General features: G+C 32.3%; 1 protein-coding gene across 1 annotated transcript in view; it reads left to right on the top strand.

The window, feature by feature from the left end:
• The window catches only part of LOC149802135 (fibrillin-1-like), a 329,248-nt gene that overhangs the window by 271,167 nt on the left and 40,406 nt on the right, over positions 1 to 17,675 (top strand). The window contains exons 50-56 of the mRNA XM_089956539.1: positions 25 to 87; positions 2,230 to 2,355; positions 3,270 to 3,389; positions 6,297 to 6,419; positions 9,087 to 9,206; positions 9,579 to 9,701; positions 15,794 to 15,943. Coding sequence (XP_089812665.1) covers positions 25 to 87; positions 2,230 to 2,355; positions 3,270 to 3,389; positions 6,297 to 6,419; positions 9,087 to 9,206; positions 9,579 to 9,701; positions 15,794 to 15,943 — 825 coding nt within the window. The remainder of the gene's footprint in view (positions 1 to 24; positions 88 to 2,229; positions 2,356 to 3,269; positions 3,390 to 6,296; positions 6,420 to 9,086; positions 9,207 to 9,578; positions 9,702 to 15,793; positions 15,944 to 17,675) is intronic.

The raw sequence follows: 17,675 nt of genomic DNA, 5'->3' as shown, positions 1-17,675 counted from the left end.
TTAATTCTGTATGATACCTTTCAGCTGGTTATGCAGAGCTATGTAAGAGGGATGGCACAACTATAGACCCAACGGGCCAGGCTATTGGTAGGTATTTCACTTCCAGAAAACAAAGCAAGACAGATATATTTAAAAAAACAGCTTATAAACATGAACATATCAGCTATATTCAGTAAAACTTGGCTAATTAAGATTATTAGTGAGATTTCATCATCATTTTCTATTTTCTTTAAGAGAAGATTACCTGATATAATAATGTAAGTATTACAAATATATTACTTTATTGATTTTGTTCCATTTTATTGCTGAGCTCCATTGTATAAAAGTGTTGTAACTACATATAGTCATTTTTATTACTACTTTTAACAGTAAAATGCAATAGAAAAGTGACTTGTACCAAAATCCATTTCTGTAGTTACTGCTCTTAAGCATTATATCTTACAACAACCATTGATGTACATTTCTGAGTCATGTTTTTGTGGGGTTTTTTTTAAGTAGATGGAAGTGAAAATTCAAGTTAAAACAGAAACTACAGAATATTTTACCAATACTCAAAAATAGGTGATTGAATAGACAATTATCAGACCTTGAAACTACTTCACAAGTCACAATGAACTTATGATAGCATCAAATCCAGAGAGTCATTTGTATGTCAAACAAAACAATACATCCTTTGCTTTCAATACTGAACTTCTACTCAGAAAACATATGCCAATTTACATAAAAGAGTAAGACCTTGCTGTAGAATGTTAAAAGCCTTAGATCGCATATCATTGGTAGAATTATTTGTTTGATATTGATGTAGCTATTATGTTGCAGATGGAGTATCCCCTGTTCTATAAATAGCTACATAGCAGATGCCTCAACAAGAATTAATATGCTTTAAACAGGCTCTAATACTAATGGGAAATATCTGTAAAAAAAAAAAAAAAAACAATAATAAATAAATAAAATAAAAAATAATTGCAATTATAAGAGTTTAACGGGGGGTTTTCTGAGTTTATCATGGTATAAACTGTCAGTTGCCAACTCACATAGCTTACATAACACGCTTTGGGCATTATTTGCTGTGTAATTTGGCTACTGACAGTCTATACCACAATAAACTCGGGGCTGTTCCATTTAAACATACATGGTACCCAGGGAAAGCAGTTTAAAAAAAAATACATGCCAGGGTATTTTGATTTCGCAGAAATTATATTCAGATGATAAGAAAATTATAAATTGCATCTATGGGTGAGTACTCCACATTGAAAGTGCCCTCCCTTGGTCTCATGTATGTTTTACTGGAACAGCCCTCCAAAAAAACCCATTAAACTCTTAAATAAATTATTCCAGACAGAGTGAGAAAAGTAATACTGTCTGAATATTTATATTAATGGCTGTAATTTGTCGTGTTTTCTTGGTAGAAGTGAGATGGGGATAATGATAAAATACCTATGGCTTAAGGTTAATAGTTACTGCGTAGTGATTGGAGGAGGAGGGTACTGTCCGATCATACATCAGTTTATCTGCACATCTATCAGTCTGTCCTGAGAAGCAAATTAGCTACATTGCACAAATCTACTCCTTTTAGTCAAATGAAATTTGATATGCATATTGTATGCATGGCTAGATCACCTGCTTAGATTTTAAGGCCACTGAAGCAGTTTTTCAGGGCTTTTGGAAACATTTTTAGTTTTTGGGACAACAGCATTGTTAGCATCATTAAGCAAAAGTCACTTGAGGTAGAAATATAAACATATTCATAATTATAGAAATATAAACACAGAAAGACATAATTATAGAAATATAACCATAGAAAGACATAATTATAGAAATATGTCGATAACTTGAAAAGACTTTCAGTCAGTACATTAGGTTTTAAATTTTATGACACATTTTTCTATGTTTATCTTTAGACTTTTTGGTCGGCAGTGGTGGTATACATGTTTAGCAAACAAAATCAGTTTCTGTTTGGGACTGTTTTATTCATCAGATCAAAACTATGTCCAAGGTTAAGATAATAACCACTTATACCCAGACATTGGTTTTGTTATGCTGTACTTTAAAAAAAAACTAATCTACCTGGCTCTTTAACTTTTTTATATGATGCTTGATACCACAAAGCAAAGCAAGATCAATCTTTTTTTCTATTATTTTGCTTTGCTACTGTTTTGCTACAGAGTCAAGATTGTGTAATTTATACAATACATGAGTCTCAGTATTGACTTCTACTGATTTTTTCAGACTTGAATGAATGCTTGTTCAATCCAGACCTGTGCAAAAATGGGCGTTGCATCAACACAGATGGGTCATTCCGTTGTGAGTGTGCCCCAGGTTATGTTGTGGACAGCACAGGGACCACTTGTATTGGTAAATCAGCTGTAGAATTGTTAGACTTAATATTTGTAAGGTAATCAGTGTTGACCTTATGTGAAATGAATATGATGCCTTATGTGAGATGAATAAGATGCCTTATGTGAGATGAGTATGATGCCTTATGAACACTGAATCTCATTGATTGAGACAAATCAGATGATTTTATTTGCTCTTGGAACATCATACTCACCAAAACAAACATCTGTATTTCTTTTTATTACATAAATTAGTGCAAAACATTGCTATTTATACTGCATAACATTACAGAATATACATTATTACATCACTTTAAAACACTGACAGTGTAAATGATTAAATATCCCAAATGGCACTACATATCAGCTAAAATAAAAACTTTTCTAAGAAAAATTATTTAATAAGTGAAATAGTAGACCAAAAAGTAAATCAAAGACCAAGGTAACTCATAGTCAAAAGAGAGGTGTCAGTCATATGGTACAGTAATATTTCCATGATTTTAAATCTTTTATCAGAATAGAATCAGGGAATAATATATACAATGTATTTGAGTTCTGGAGAATTGAAGAGTTAGCATAACCATTAAACAAAGTGTCTTAATTTTTTTAATGGAAATTTTGTTTGCAATAGAATGTCCAAGAATTCAATGAATGAAAGAGCTATTTTTTGACAGAAATGTCCATGCATTTTTAAATCTTTTATTTCAGTAGAATCAGGGAATATATAATTTGTAGAATTAGAGAGTGTAAAGAAAAACATTAAACAAAGTATTGCAGTGTTTCACAAAAATGCAAATATTGTTTTCAATAGAATGTCCAAGAATTTAGTAAATAAAAGAGCTATTTTGTAAAAAGTCAATTGTTGTTTCATTTCTCACATACTTCTAGTACACATAGTATGTATACACAACATTTACTATATATCTCCTCTAGATGACGATGAGTGTCAGGTGAGGAGTGTGTGTGGTAATGGTACTTGCTCCAACACACTGGGAAGTTTCCACTGCACCTGTGCACCAGGGTTTGTCCCAGGACCCAAGGAGGTCTGTGAAGGTATGAAGATTTTATTAAGAGCAAACTGGCTTGCTTTCATTTTTGGTTATAACATTTTTCCAGGGCACTGGCCATATAAGCCACCTTTAGTAAATTTTAGGAAAAAAGAAAGTATTGGCCAATAGGGGAGTTATGCTGCAAACAGACTTGGAAAATCTCATACTTGGGTCTAAGACTTAATGAGCTCTCAGTTATAGATCTCCTTTAGATGACCCAGTTTGCTTTTGTTCAGAAGTTGAAGATCTGGATCAACTTGTAACTGAAATGCATTGTATTAATATCATCATTTCATAACACAAATAAGTTAATGACTGAAATGCATTGTATTAATAGCATCATTTCATAACACAAATAAGTTAATGACTGAAATGCATTGTATTAATAGCATCATTTGATGACACAGATAAGTTAATGACTGAAGTGCATTGTATTAATATCATCATTTCATAACACAAATAAGTTAATGACTGAAGTGCATTGTATTAATAGCATCATTTCATAACAAATAAGTTAATGACTGAAGTGCATTATATTAATAGCATCATTTCATAACACAAATAAGTTAATGACTGAAGTGCATTGTATTAATAGCATCATTTCATAACACAAATAAGTTATTGACTGAAGTGCATTGTATGAACCCTTTACCTCATAGAGTGTATGGCGTTTTAGCCCTTCAATACACATATAGCCAAGTTACCCAGTGCAGTATGCTATAAACAGAACACCTGTTACCTATTCAACTCCATACACATGGGCCTTCCTGTTAACTGTTAAGCAGTGCAGTGTATATTACGTTTAGCAGCAATTTTAACCATTTTACATTTTATGGAAAAATTTAAGAGTAAAGTCTGATTGTTTAAGCTGTGTAATTATTTTTCACAGAAGAATTTTTTATGTGCTTTAAAATCTTGAGAGAACTCGTTCACTGCCAAGTCAGTGAAGCTGTGTGACCAGCCATAGCTGCCATTTCTCAGACTCGAAATTTACAAGTTCTTTGTCTGCATCTACATCACTAATTCATCTGAATTTGATAATGTATAAAAACTAATTGCTGCTTACATCAATATCAGAACATTTACCTAAGTTTTTGAAGCTTTCATAGTTGTGATTCTAATCATAATCACTCTGTAAGTACTGCATGAAATCTGCGACCTCCACTTTGGAAGAATATTACCCAGTTACTTTAAATAGCAGATTTCGACCAGAGCATAAACAGCGACCACATGATCTGACATAATGGTCATTCACAGCAATGAATGTAGTAACTAATAGGTCTTTTTTCCCAAAGGTAGCACTACAAAAACCCACTTAAAATGGCTGATGTTTACAGCAGATGTCAAAAGACGCTTGTATGCAAATCAGGTAGAGGCATCCAAAGGCACTTGTATGCGAATCAGGTAGAGGCATTTAAAGGTGCTTGTATGCGAATGGAGTAGAAGTGTCCAAAGGCACTTGCATGAGGTAAAGGGTTAATAGCATCATTTCATAACAACTTGACTGAAATGCATTGTATTAATAGCATAATTTCATAACACAATAAGTTAATGACTGTAAATAGTTGTGTTGTATTTACTGATCTGGAGTCATTTTTCAGCTGCTGTGATCGCGTCAAATTTTTTAAAGGGAGACAATTTTAATGACTTAATTGATTAAAGTGTGACTTGTCTTCAGGATGTCATCAGAAGATCAACAACAAACTCAGTTGAATAGATTCTACTTAGAACATAATCTGCAATAGCTCCAACTAATGTATTGTAATGCATGTGACCCATGCCGGTATTTGCATCAAGGACCCTGTTTTCCTGCAGTAACAAGCATTGAACAAAGTGCAAACTTGAGTACTTGTGATTTCCTATACTGATTATTTCTTTTTAAAAACAAATTCCCCAAAAAATGAATTTTATTTGGTACACATGAATCAGATTTTTCACATGATATACACTGTAACCCTTCATCTTTGGAAAAAATATGGGCATATTTAGCAAACATTACAGTATGTTTTTCAAATCATTTTTATTTCAACAAGGAAATAACTATCATTTTCACTTTCCTTCAAAGCTTACTTTCCTTCAAAGCTTATATCATATATGTAACTGGTTTGTAACTTTCATATTTCTTCTGCAATTTGCATACATCCTGACTGTCAGAAGGCCACTCATTCTGCTTGTGTATGTACTTTAATATTATTGCTGCAAAATATTCCACTTTGTTTGATACATGAGAGGGAATGATTTTTAATATGATTATTTCCAGATATTCTTAAACTGATTTTCTTGTGTTTGTTTCATTTTTTTAAGTCTAATGCGCAGCAAAACTGAGATTTACACCCTAAGCACATTTTGTAAGTTGGAGACTATTTAGAATTGTTCAGCTTGGAGGGTGTTGTATATGCTTGCATTCCTGACATATCATTCATTGATAAATATATCAACTTTTTCTTCTTTATAAGTCATCACAATATTTTGTGTGTAATGGAAAGAAACAATTACATTTAGACCAGGACTCAGACACTGATCTCCTAAACACTAGTAGATTGCTCAAACAGCTTAGCTGTTGAATCCAGCACTACTGGCCACATATGGAAGGGACTTACAGTGTTACACAGGTCTGTCCGTCTAAACATAAAAATCATTTATGTCACAAATTCCATTTACATTGCAAAACTGTTGAAGGATTTCATGAATCTAATTTAGTATGGACCTTAATATCCACAGGAACATGATTTTCACATTTTGCCAAAAACTTTTTTTTATGACTTTGGCCTTGTTTGTCTTAAGTATACCCTTGCTTCTTAAACCAAGATTTCTTCCATCATACCATGTTATTGTATGGGAATTATACAACATAAAGCATGTAGCACATTTCTCTTAACCAGTAATCATGACCTACTTTTGATCCTTTCAGATGAGAATGAATGTGATGGTCCATTGAACCAGTGTGCATTCCGCTGTGTCAACATTCCAGGGTCATTCAAGTGTATTTGTCCCATGGGTTACAAAGTGGCAGCCAATGGAATCCACTGTGAAGGTCATTTTAATACATGCCTACTGTTCCTTGTAATAATGAATGTTGTTGTATGGTTTAACGCCATTTTTCAGCACATGATATGTAATGATATACACATATCATAATTTTCATATATGTACTGTAATAACACTTCTTATTTCAAAATGAATAATAACAGTATGCAAAGGAAAACTGTAACAACTGAGGCGTCCAACGTTTTCAGAGTCATTTCACTGCACTATTCTGAGGTTTAGACAAACAAAATCAGTATTTTTCATCATGTGATAAATGGACTCTTACATTTGTGCTCAATTTGAATGAAATTTTTGAAACTCATTAAATAACTTCAATCTCTTGCTCAACATGGAATGGAAAGATTCCTTGTCTTGTTTCATAAGTTTCATTTTAAATGAGTACTGCTGTTAGATCCTCTATTTATTCTAAAGTCACAATATTCGAGTGTTATTCAATCTTAGCAAATCTTTCATTGTATCATTTTAGTAACATAAAATTGCAGCACATTACATAATAGTATGCCAAAATATAAATTTTTGTGCTGTCTAGACAGAAGCAATGAGTGCTATATGCTGTACTTACTAAACACAACAAGGATGAAGCATTTTATACCAGTCCTCAAAACAACATCAGTAAGTGCATTAAGGGATGTTCAGATAAAAATTATAGACAAAACATCATTTTATTTCGAAAAAATAACATTCACTAATCCATCTATTCACTTACCGTCCACCAGTCCATGTATCCTTTTGTCATCCACCAGTCCATCTGTCCACTTGTCATCCATGAGTCCATTTTTGGGTAATCACTTGTCATCCATCAGTCTATCCACTTGTCATCCATCAGTCCATCTATCCATTTGTCATGCACCAGTCCATCTGTTATCTTGTCATCCATGAGTCCATTTTTATCCATTTGTCACCATAACATTATTCTGATGAAATGGACAATATTAATATCTGTCCATCCTGATGATCCTTGTAATTTATAGCATGCACATTAATTATGATATTTTCATCACCAAAAATGCTAATGTTTAGCACAAATTAGTTCACTTGCTTTATTTTCTAAAATGTTAGGCTTGGCAAAATTGAGGTTTATACAGTTCAGTGTTGATTTTGAGCAAATGACTAATGCCTTCTGTGCAAACGTAAGGGACTATCTTGTTTGTGTCATTTAGGGATTTGATCTTGGAGGTTTGTTATTGCTACTCTTCCACAGCTACCTCAGTGATTACCATGAAACTTACACACACATTGATCCCATGGTCAAGTTGGTTCTGAATGAAAATGTTACATCTCAGATATCCAATATGGCCACCAAAGTGGTCATTTGATAATCTTGTTATCACAGCTCATTATGAACAGATGGTCATATAAATTTTAGATTTTCACATAAAGACTTTTTATGATGTCTAGTTTGTCCTACATGAAAACACTACTGATATGACATCAAGTATGGCAATCATGGAAACCATCTTGAAAATGTTTGCACCAGAAATATTTTTTATGGTTTCTTGTTGGTCCTTCTTTAAAATCTCGTTAATGCTGGATGGATGGTCTTACCATCATTGGGTTTTCACCAACAGACTTCTTATGGTGTCTGGTTGTTCCAAAATGAAAATGGTTCCAATCTGACCTCCTGTATAATCCTGATGGTAGCTGTCTTGAATATATTTGTACACTACTTCTCCTTAACAAAAAGTCGTAGCGACCTGATTTTCACGTCAGCATGAGGTTTTCACCAGAAAAGTTTTATTATGTCTGCTTGGTTCTAAATGAAAATGGTGCCAATTAGACCTCCAATATATTGGCCACAGCGCCATATTTTAAAATTGTGCTATCACTATATTGGGTTTTCAGCAAGAGTTTATATGATGTCCAGTTTGCCCTAAATGAAAAAGGTGCTGATCTGATATCTAATATGGTCACCATGGCAGCCATCTTAAAAATGTTTCTATCTCTGCTCCTTCTAAATTGATGGCCATATTGACTGGATGGTCTCTTGTTAATGTTACTCCTTCTGACTGGATGGTCTTTTTGACAAAGGGTTTCACCAAAAGACTCCTTCTGACTGGATGGTCTTATTGACAAGGAGTTTCACCAAAAGACTCCTTCTGACTGGATGGTCTTATTCACAAGGGGTTTCACCAAAAGACTCCTGATGAAGTCGAGTTGGTTGTAACTGAAAATGGTTCAGTCTTACATACAGTATTGTTGGCACAGCAGCTAATTTGAATCTGATTTTATTGCTCAAGGATATCACAAATAGTTCCAACACTCAGCAGTTAAAAAGAACAAGATGTCTTATTTTGAATTCCTACCAATTCTCTTCAGATAGTAGAGTATCAGTCCTTTAATGGACTCTTGATTTTGTTTTTATTTTACCCCATAATGCAATTTTTATCAAAAAAGCTGTTATATAAGACAAACTTACCATTTGCATAATTGGCATTTTGATTAAATAAAGGTACTCTATATATCAGAGTCTTTTATGTCGATAACTTGGTGATTTCCTGCAAAACTGGAACATAACAGTGATTGTAGTCATGGAAATCTAAAATCAAGTGTTAACGCAACAATATGCAGTCATAAAAATGGACAAAAAATTTTCTTATGTGACTAAAATATTACATGAATACATTAGTAAAGATCCTTTACATTTTTACTGAAGATGTTGATGAATGTGAGACACCAGCCAACACCTGCAAGTTTGCGTGTAAGAACCTGGTGGGAAGTTTCATGTGTATCTGTCCTGAGGGATACAGGGAAATTGGCAGAGATCGCTGTGAGGGTAAGTGATCTGGTTAAAAATATTATGTACATCAGACACTATGCATTCAATTCATTTGTTAGAAACCAGATAACTCTTTGTATGGCAATGTCCTTTAAAATATCAACTAATTTTAACAGCCAATTACTGGATAAAGACAAACTCTATCTCTGTAACTAATCTATCTCCAGCGTGAGTAATAAAACTGCATAAATATAAGAGTGATTTTGAATGTCAGAAATTTCAATATATTTAAGTGCTGGATTTCTGTATCAGTGTTAACCACATACAACAGTAACTATTTTTACATATCCATAGACGTTTGAACATGTTATGATTAGTAAGTATTACTGAAAAAAATCATTTTTACTTCGTTTCTGTAATTATTTGTAGACATCAATGAATGCAGTGACCCCAACATCTGTAAAAATGGCCGCTGTGTCAACCTTCAGGGGAGCTATCGGTGTGACTGTGCTCCAGGTTATACCCCAAGTGTTAGTGGAAAGGCTTGTCTGGGTATGTTATAATAATTTTATTCCTCCTGAGCAAGCATTTTTGAATTTTTCTTTATTTGTTTTTTTTCTTCATATTGTTGCAAAATAAATGTGCAGGCAATAGAGGTGGCTACCACAACAAATTTTGCACCATGGTATTCTCTGATATTTGTGAACACACTGCAGTATGTTCCATGGTATACCACAGTTATATCATGGAGCAATAATTGAATGTTCTTGGGCATGACCTGACACTTTAAAAAAATTAAGTGTGTCAATAGTTGGAAGAAACATCTTGCTCTGATTTACAGCAAAAATAAAACCATATTATAGTCATTATATTATATGAAAGTAAACATATTATAGCCATTATATGACATGAAAGTAAACCATGTTATAGCCATTATAGGACATGAAAGTAAACCATGGTATAGCTATTATATGATATGAAAGTGAACCATGTTATAGCCATTATAGGACATGAAAGTAAACCATGGTATAGCTATTATATGACATGAAAGTAAACCATGGTATAGCTATTATATAATATGAAAGTAAACCATGTTATAGCCATTATAGGACATGAAAGTAAACCATGGTATAGCTATTATATTATATGACAGTAAACCATGTTATAGCCATTATAGGACATGAAAGTAAACCATGGTATAGCTATTATATGACATAAAGTAAACCATGTTATAGCCATTATAGGACATGAAAGTAAACCATGGTATAGCTATTATATGATATGAAAGTAAACCATGTTATAGCCATTATAGGACATGAAAGTAAACCATGTTATAGCCATTATATGACATAAAGTAAACCATGTTATAGCCATTATATGACATAAAGTAAACCATGTTATAGCCATTATATGACATGAAGTAAACCATGTTATAGCCATTATATGACATAAAGTAAACCATGTTATAGCCATTATATGACATAAAGTAAACCATGTTATAGCCATTATAGGACATGAAAGTAAACCATGGTATAGCTATTATATTATATGACAGTAAACCATGTTATAGCCATTATAGGACATGAAAGTAAACCATGGTATAGCTATTATATGATATGAAAGTAAACCATGTTATAGCCATTATAGGACATGAAAGTAAACCATGGTATAGCTATTATATGATATGAAAGTAAACCATGTTATAGCCATTATAGGACATGAAAGTAAACCATGGTATAGCTATTATATGATATGAAAGTAAACCATGTTATAGCCATTATAGGACATGAAAGTAAACCATGGTATAGCTATTATATGATATGAAAGTAAACCATGTTATAGCCATTATATGACATGAAGTAAACCATGTTATAGCCATTATATGACATAAAGTAAACCATGTTATAGCCATTATAGGACATGAAAGTAAACCATGTTATAGCTATTATATGATATGAAAGTAAACCATGTTATATCCATTATATGACATGAAGTAAACCATGTTATAGCCATTATATGACATAAAGTAAACCATGTTATAGCCATTATATGACATGAAAGTAAACCATGTTATAGCCATTATATGACATAAAGTAAACCATGTTATAGCCATTATAGGACATGAAAGTAAACCATGGTATAGCTATTATATTATATGACAGTAAACCATGTTATAGCCATTATAGGACATGAAAGTAAACCATGGTATAGCTATTATATGATATGAAAGTAAACCATGTTATAGCCATTATATGACATGAAGTAAACCATGTTATAGCCATTATATGACATAAAGTAAACCATGTTATAGCAATTATATGACATAAAGTAAACCATGTTATAGCCATTATATGATATGAAAGTAAACCATGTTATAGCCATTACATGACATAAAGTAAACCATGTTATAGCCATTATATGATATGAAAGTAAACCATGTTATAGCCATTATATGACATGAAGTAAACCATGTTATAGCCATTATATGACATAAAGTAAACCATGTTATAGGCATTATATGATATGAAAGTAAACCATGTTATAGCCATTATATGACATAAAGTAAGCCATGTTATGGCCATTATATGACATAAAGTAAACCATGTTATAGCCATTATATGACATAAAGTAAACCATGTTATAGCCATTATATGACATAAAGTAAACCATGTTATAGCCATTATAGGACATGAAAGTAAACCATGGTATAGCTATTATATTATATGACAGTAAACCATGTTATAGCCATTATATGACATGAAAGTAAACCATGGTATAGCTATTATATGATATGAAAGTAAACCATGTTATAGCCATTATAGGACATGAAAGTAAACCATGGTATAGCTATTATATGATATGAAAGTAAACCATGTTATAGCCATTATAGGACATGAAAGTAAACCATGGTATAGCTATTATATGATATGAAAGTAAACCATGTTATAGCCATTATATGACATGAAGTAAACCATGTTATAGCCATTATATGACATAAAGTAAACCATGTTATAGCCATTATAGGACACGAAAGTAAACCATGTTATAGCTATTATATTATATGAAAGTAAACCATGTTATATCCATTATATGACATGAAGTAAACCATGTTATAGCCATTATATGACATAAAGTAAACCATGTTATAGCCATTATATGACATGAAAGTAAACCATGTTATAGCCATTATATGACATAAAGTAAACCATGTTATAGCCATTATAGGACATGAAAGTAAACCATGGTATAGCTATTATATTATATGACAGTAAACCATGTTATAGCCATTATAGGACATGAAAGTAAACCATGGTATAGCTATTATATGATATGATAGTAAACCATGTTATAGCCATTATATGACATGAAGTAAACCATGTTATAGCCATTATATGACATAAAGTAAACCATGTTATAGCAATTATATGACATAAAGTAAACCATGTTATAGCCATTATATGATATGAAAGTAAACCATGTTATAGCCATTATATGACATAAAGTAAACCATGTTATAGCCATTATATGATATGAAAGTAAACCATGTTATAGCCATTATATGACATGAAGTAAACCATGTTATAGCCATTATATGACATAAAGTAAACCATGTTATAGGCATTACATGATATGAAAGTAAACCATGTTATAGCCATTATATGACATAAAGTAAGCCATGTTATGGCCATTATATGACATAAAGTAAACCATGTTATAGCCATTATATGACATAAAGTAAACCATGTTATAGCCATTATATGACATAAAGTAAACCATGTTATAGCCATTATATGATATGAAAGTAAACCATGTTATAGCCATTATATGACATAAAGTAAACCATGTTATAGCCATTATAGGACATGAAAGTAAACCATGGTATAGCTATTATATTATATGACAGTAAACCATGTTATAGCCATTATAGGACATGAAAGTAAACCATGGTATAGCTATTATATGATATGAAAGTAAACCATGTTATAGCCATTATAGGACATGAAAGTAAACCATGTTATAGCCATTATATGACATAAAGTAAACCATGTTATAGCCATTATATGACATAAAGTAAACCATGTTATAGCCATTATATGACATGAAAGTAAACCATGTTATAGCCATTATATGACATAAAGTAAACCATGTTATAGCCATTATAGGACATGAAAGTAAACCATGGTATAGCTATTATATTATATGACAGTAAACCATGTTATAGCCATTATAGGACATGAAAGTAAACCATGGTATAGCTATTATAGGACTTGAAAGTAAACCATGTTATAGCCATTTTATGACATGAAAGTAAACCATGTTATAGCCATTATATGACATAAAGTAAACCATGTTATAGCCATTATATGACATGAAAGTAAACCATGTTATAGCCATTATAGGACATGAAAGTAAACCATGGTATAGCTATTATATTTTATGACAGTAAACCATGTTATAGCTATTATATGATATGAAAGTAAACCATGTTATAGCCATTATAGGACTTGAAAGTAAACCATGTTATAGCCATTTTATGACATGAAAGTAAACCATGTTATAGCCATTATATGACATAAAGTAAACCATGTTATAGCAATTATATGACATGAAAGTAAACCATGTTATAGCCATTATAGGACATGAAAGTAAACCATGGTATAGCTATTATATTATATGACAGTAAACCATGTTATAGCTATTATATGATATGAAAGTAAACCATGTTATAGCCATTATAGGACTTGAAAGTAAACCATGTTATAGCCATTTTATGACATGAAAGTAAACCATGTTATAGCCATTATATGACATAAAGTAAACCATGTTATAGCCATTATATGACATGAAAGTAAACCATGGTATAGCCATTATATGATATGAAAGTAAACCATGTTATAGCCGTTATATGATATGAAAGTAAACTATGGTATAGCTATTATATTATATGACAGTAAACCTGATTGTCTTGAGATAAAATAAAATATCTCAGCTAAAATGAAAGTTGCAGTTGCCACCAAAAATGAAATGGTCAGTTCCTCATATTAGATGAATTTCCTTACATGTATGCTAATTTGTTGTATAAGTTATGATCTAAAAACTGTAACTCAAGAGGAATGATTAAGCTTATACCATGTGAAAGACAATGTGCTGACATTGGAGAGCTTGTTAATACAAATAATAATTGTTGACACTGAAGCCTACTATTTCCTAGTTATACTACTGATATAATAGGCATGGAAATTTTGTCAGAGGCCAGCACCTGGGCAAGATTTTTATTAGAGATGATTTCGAAACATAAAACACATTTACTAAACAAATTAAATTTTTGTAGTGAACTTAGAGATTATGCAAAATTCAAAAGAAAACAACTACTCTCCTGAAATCATAGCATGATTTACAGACTTGCAAAGGAATATATGTTGTTGTTGTTGTTGTTGTGGGGTTTAACGCCATTTCTCAGCACACGATAGGCTATGTATGGCGGCCAGTATTAATGGTGGAGGAAGAACCCAGGATAACCCCAGAAAGAACCACCGACCCACGAGAAGCTACTGGCAAGCTTTCTCACATACCCACATTGGCCGAATCCTAGACTCGAACCCACGCAGACAGAAGTGAGATGGCAGTGATCCGTAACGGAGAGCGCTTTAGACCACTCGGCCATTCGGGGCCCCGAGGAATATATGTACTCAAGACATTAAAATACACTAATAAATAACTAAAAAGTGAGACCTATTATATTGTTTTTGTTTTATTTTGTTTAATACAAAATCTTTCCAAACATTGGATTAGGCCTGAAAATGTTTCACAACATCACAAAAATGTGATTAAAGGATCATAAATATAATTATATTTGTAATATTTAGAATTAATTTGTGACAAATACAACTGTTTCCAGTATGCCCATTATGGTGGCCATCTTGAAATTCTTATCATTATTCCAGACCTCCTGAAAGGAAAGTCGTATCTTGAAAAAAGTATTATCTCTCCTCCTCTAAATAGGGATAGATATATCAGCTTGAGGGTTTCACCAGTAGACTTCTTATGATACCTAGTTGGTCCAAAATGAAAATGGTGCCAGTCATACATCCAACATGGCTGCCACAACAACTGTCTTAAAAAATCTTCTTGTCACTATTCCACCTGAAACAATAACATGGTGACATAGAGTTTTCTCCAAAAGGCTTTTAATGATGTCTAAATTGCCCTAAATGAAAATGGTGCCAATCAGACATCCAACATATGCACAACAGCAACTAATTTGTTATTGTTGAAGAAAATTAAAGATGGTTTAAACACTCAACAGTTAAATGGTAGAAAGGGTCTTATCATGGATGTGTGGGAATTCTTTTCACCCAGTAAGAACATCAGTCGCTTTCTGGGACTCTTTCTTATTATGTAATGATGTAGCACTGAGGCTCATTTCTTTTTGTTTTAAGAGAAATTCATTCAGTAATTCATCACTATAAAATGTGATCTACATTAGATTCTCTGTTTGCATGAGTTTGATCATTGTTTTCAAATATTAAAATAAAACAATGTAATTCACAAATATTTACTTTTGAAATTAGATTTGAATTTCAGTTTTACATATATAAAGCAAAGTTACTATGACAACTTATTTTCATGTTGATCATACCTAGATACTCGGGAGGACTATTGTTTCTTTGAGCTGAGTGGTGGACGTTGCATTAGGACAGTTGCAACAATATTAGCCACACGTGTTGCCTGTTGTTGTGCAGGAGGTGCTGCATGGGGAAGAGGCTGTGAACACTGTCCCCAGCCTGGATCAGGTAAAAATTAAAACACCAATAATAACATTCATGATTACTTTGTTTGCAATCCCATTGTGTAGAGCAGTGCCCTGGAGTACAGACTATGAACACTGTACCCAGCCTGGATCAGGTAAAAATTAAAACACCAATAATAACATTCATGATTACTTTGTTTGCAATCCCATTGTGTAGAGCAGTGGCCTGGAGTATAGACTATGAACACTTTTCCCTGCCTGGATCATGTAAATCTGTTACGAGTCTATGCTCTTAAAATAAGAAACAGAAATAAGTGAAAGACAATAAGCTTTTTAAAATTTATCTAATAATTAATTTTGCTAGAATACAAAGTGAAAATGAGAAAAAAGAAAGGTTTTGCAAGTTCAATCCCAAAATAATCCAAGAATTCCAGACACAAATCCTAGTAATTTAATGTCCTGAATGAAATTCAGTAAAAGTCCAGAAAAAAAACAAAAACTGAAGTTGATAATGTATCTGTGGTATCTATTAGAGTGTTAATATGTCAAGAGTTTTTTGTTGAATCACAGAAATATAATTCCAGGTTTAAATATACTATAAATTTCAGTAAATGTCTGTCGAAGATTTTTATCAGAGCAGTTTTGCATTTCCAGAGAAAATAATCATCTGAATTCAGTAATTTGAACATAAGAGATTCAAGCCCAAAACTACTGGTCACAACATAAAAGTGCTAGATGTTAAATAAAGCATGAATGACCAAGTCCTCACAATCACAGTATTATATAGTTTTCTACTTGTCCTCAGGTCACAATAAGCATTTTCTATAATAATAAAAAATACATTACCTAATGGAAAATAACCTTCTAGAATGATCCTGATATTTACAAAATCAAAACCATAACCTTTAAAATTCACTTAGGAAGGTCCAAAAACCCTGACCCAAATAAACATATTTACTTCTTATATTAATAAAGATCCTGATATTAAGCCCATACACATAGATAATAAAGCTATATATTAGTTGTTTACAATAAATACAATTTAAAAAAGTCAATCAGATCAAGCAGAAATGAACTCAGTTTTGGTCAAGTCCAGCATACATTGTTATATTACAATATCATGTAATGAAAAAATTAGAGAAAATTAAAACAAACAAGCAATTAAATTAAGTATACATAACAAATTCAAAACTTGGATCAGGTAAACATAAAAATGGTAAATGTTGTATGCATCATTACTCTTTTATCCATGTAGTTATGTAGAGTGTTGACTTGGAATACAGGCTATGAATATTTCCATGGTCAGGTAAACACCAAAATACCAAATGTCATTGGAACCATTACTTTGTTATCCATGTTGTTGTTTAGAGTAGTGACCAGGTGTGCAGACTACCAATACTGCCAGGGTCGGGTTAACACCAAAGCATCATATATCATTTCTACTGTTACATTGTAAGCCATTAGATACTGGAGAGTTTTGACCTGGGGTACAGGCTGAGAATACTCTGCCTTGCCAGGATCACACCAAAGCACCAAATGTCATGTTTATAAGAGACATAGAATTGCCAACCATTACAAGTTGACCTTCATTCTTACTTAAATTATCCATAGATTTTGAAGGTTTGGAATAACAGCAAAAATGTGAAAATACAATCATTGCAGTTTAATGCAGATATTGGCTTGTCTGTGTGCGGTCCATATAGTTTTCTCATTAGGTTCTGTGGAGTTGGTCAAGGAACCAGACTAACTTACATTTAACAGGAGTACATTGGATG

Source organism: Sinohyriopsis cumingii, chromosome 4 (assembly GCF_028554795.1).
Source record: "Sinohyriopsis cumingii isolate HCF-2022 chromosome 4, ASM2855479v2, whole genome shotgun sequence".
NCBI classification, from domain to species: domain Eukaryota; kingdom Metazoa; phylum Mollusca; class Bivalvia; order Unionida; family Unionidae; genus Sinohyriopsis; species Sinohyriopsis cumingii.
The sequence above is the reverse complement of the archived record's forward strand: the minus strand, read 5'-3'. Positions and strand labels throughout refer to the sequence as shown.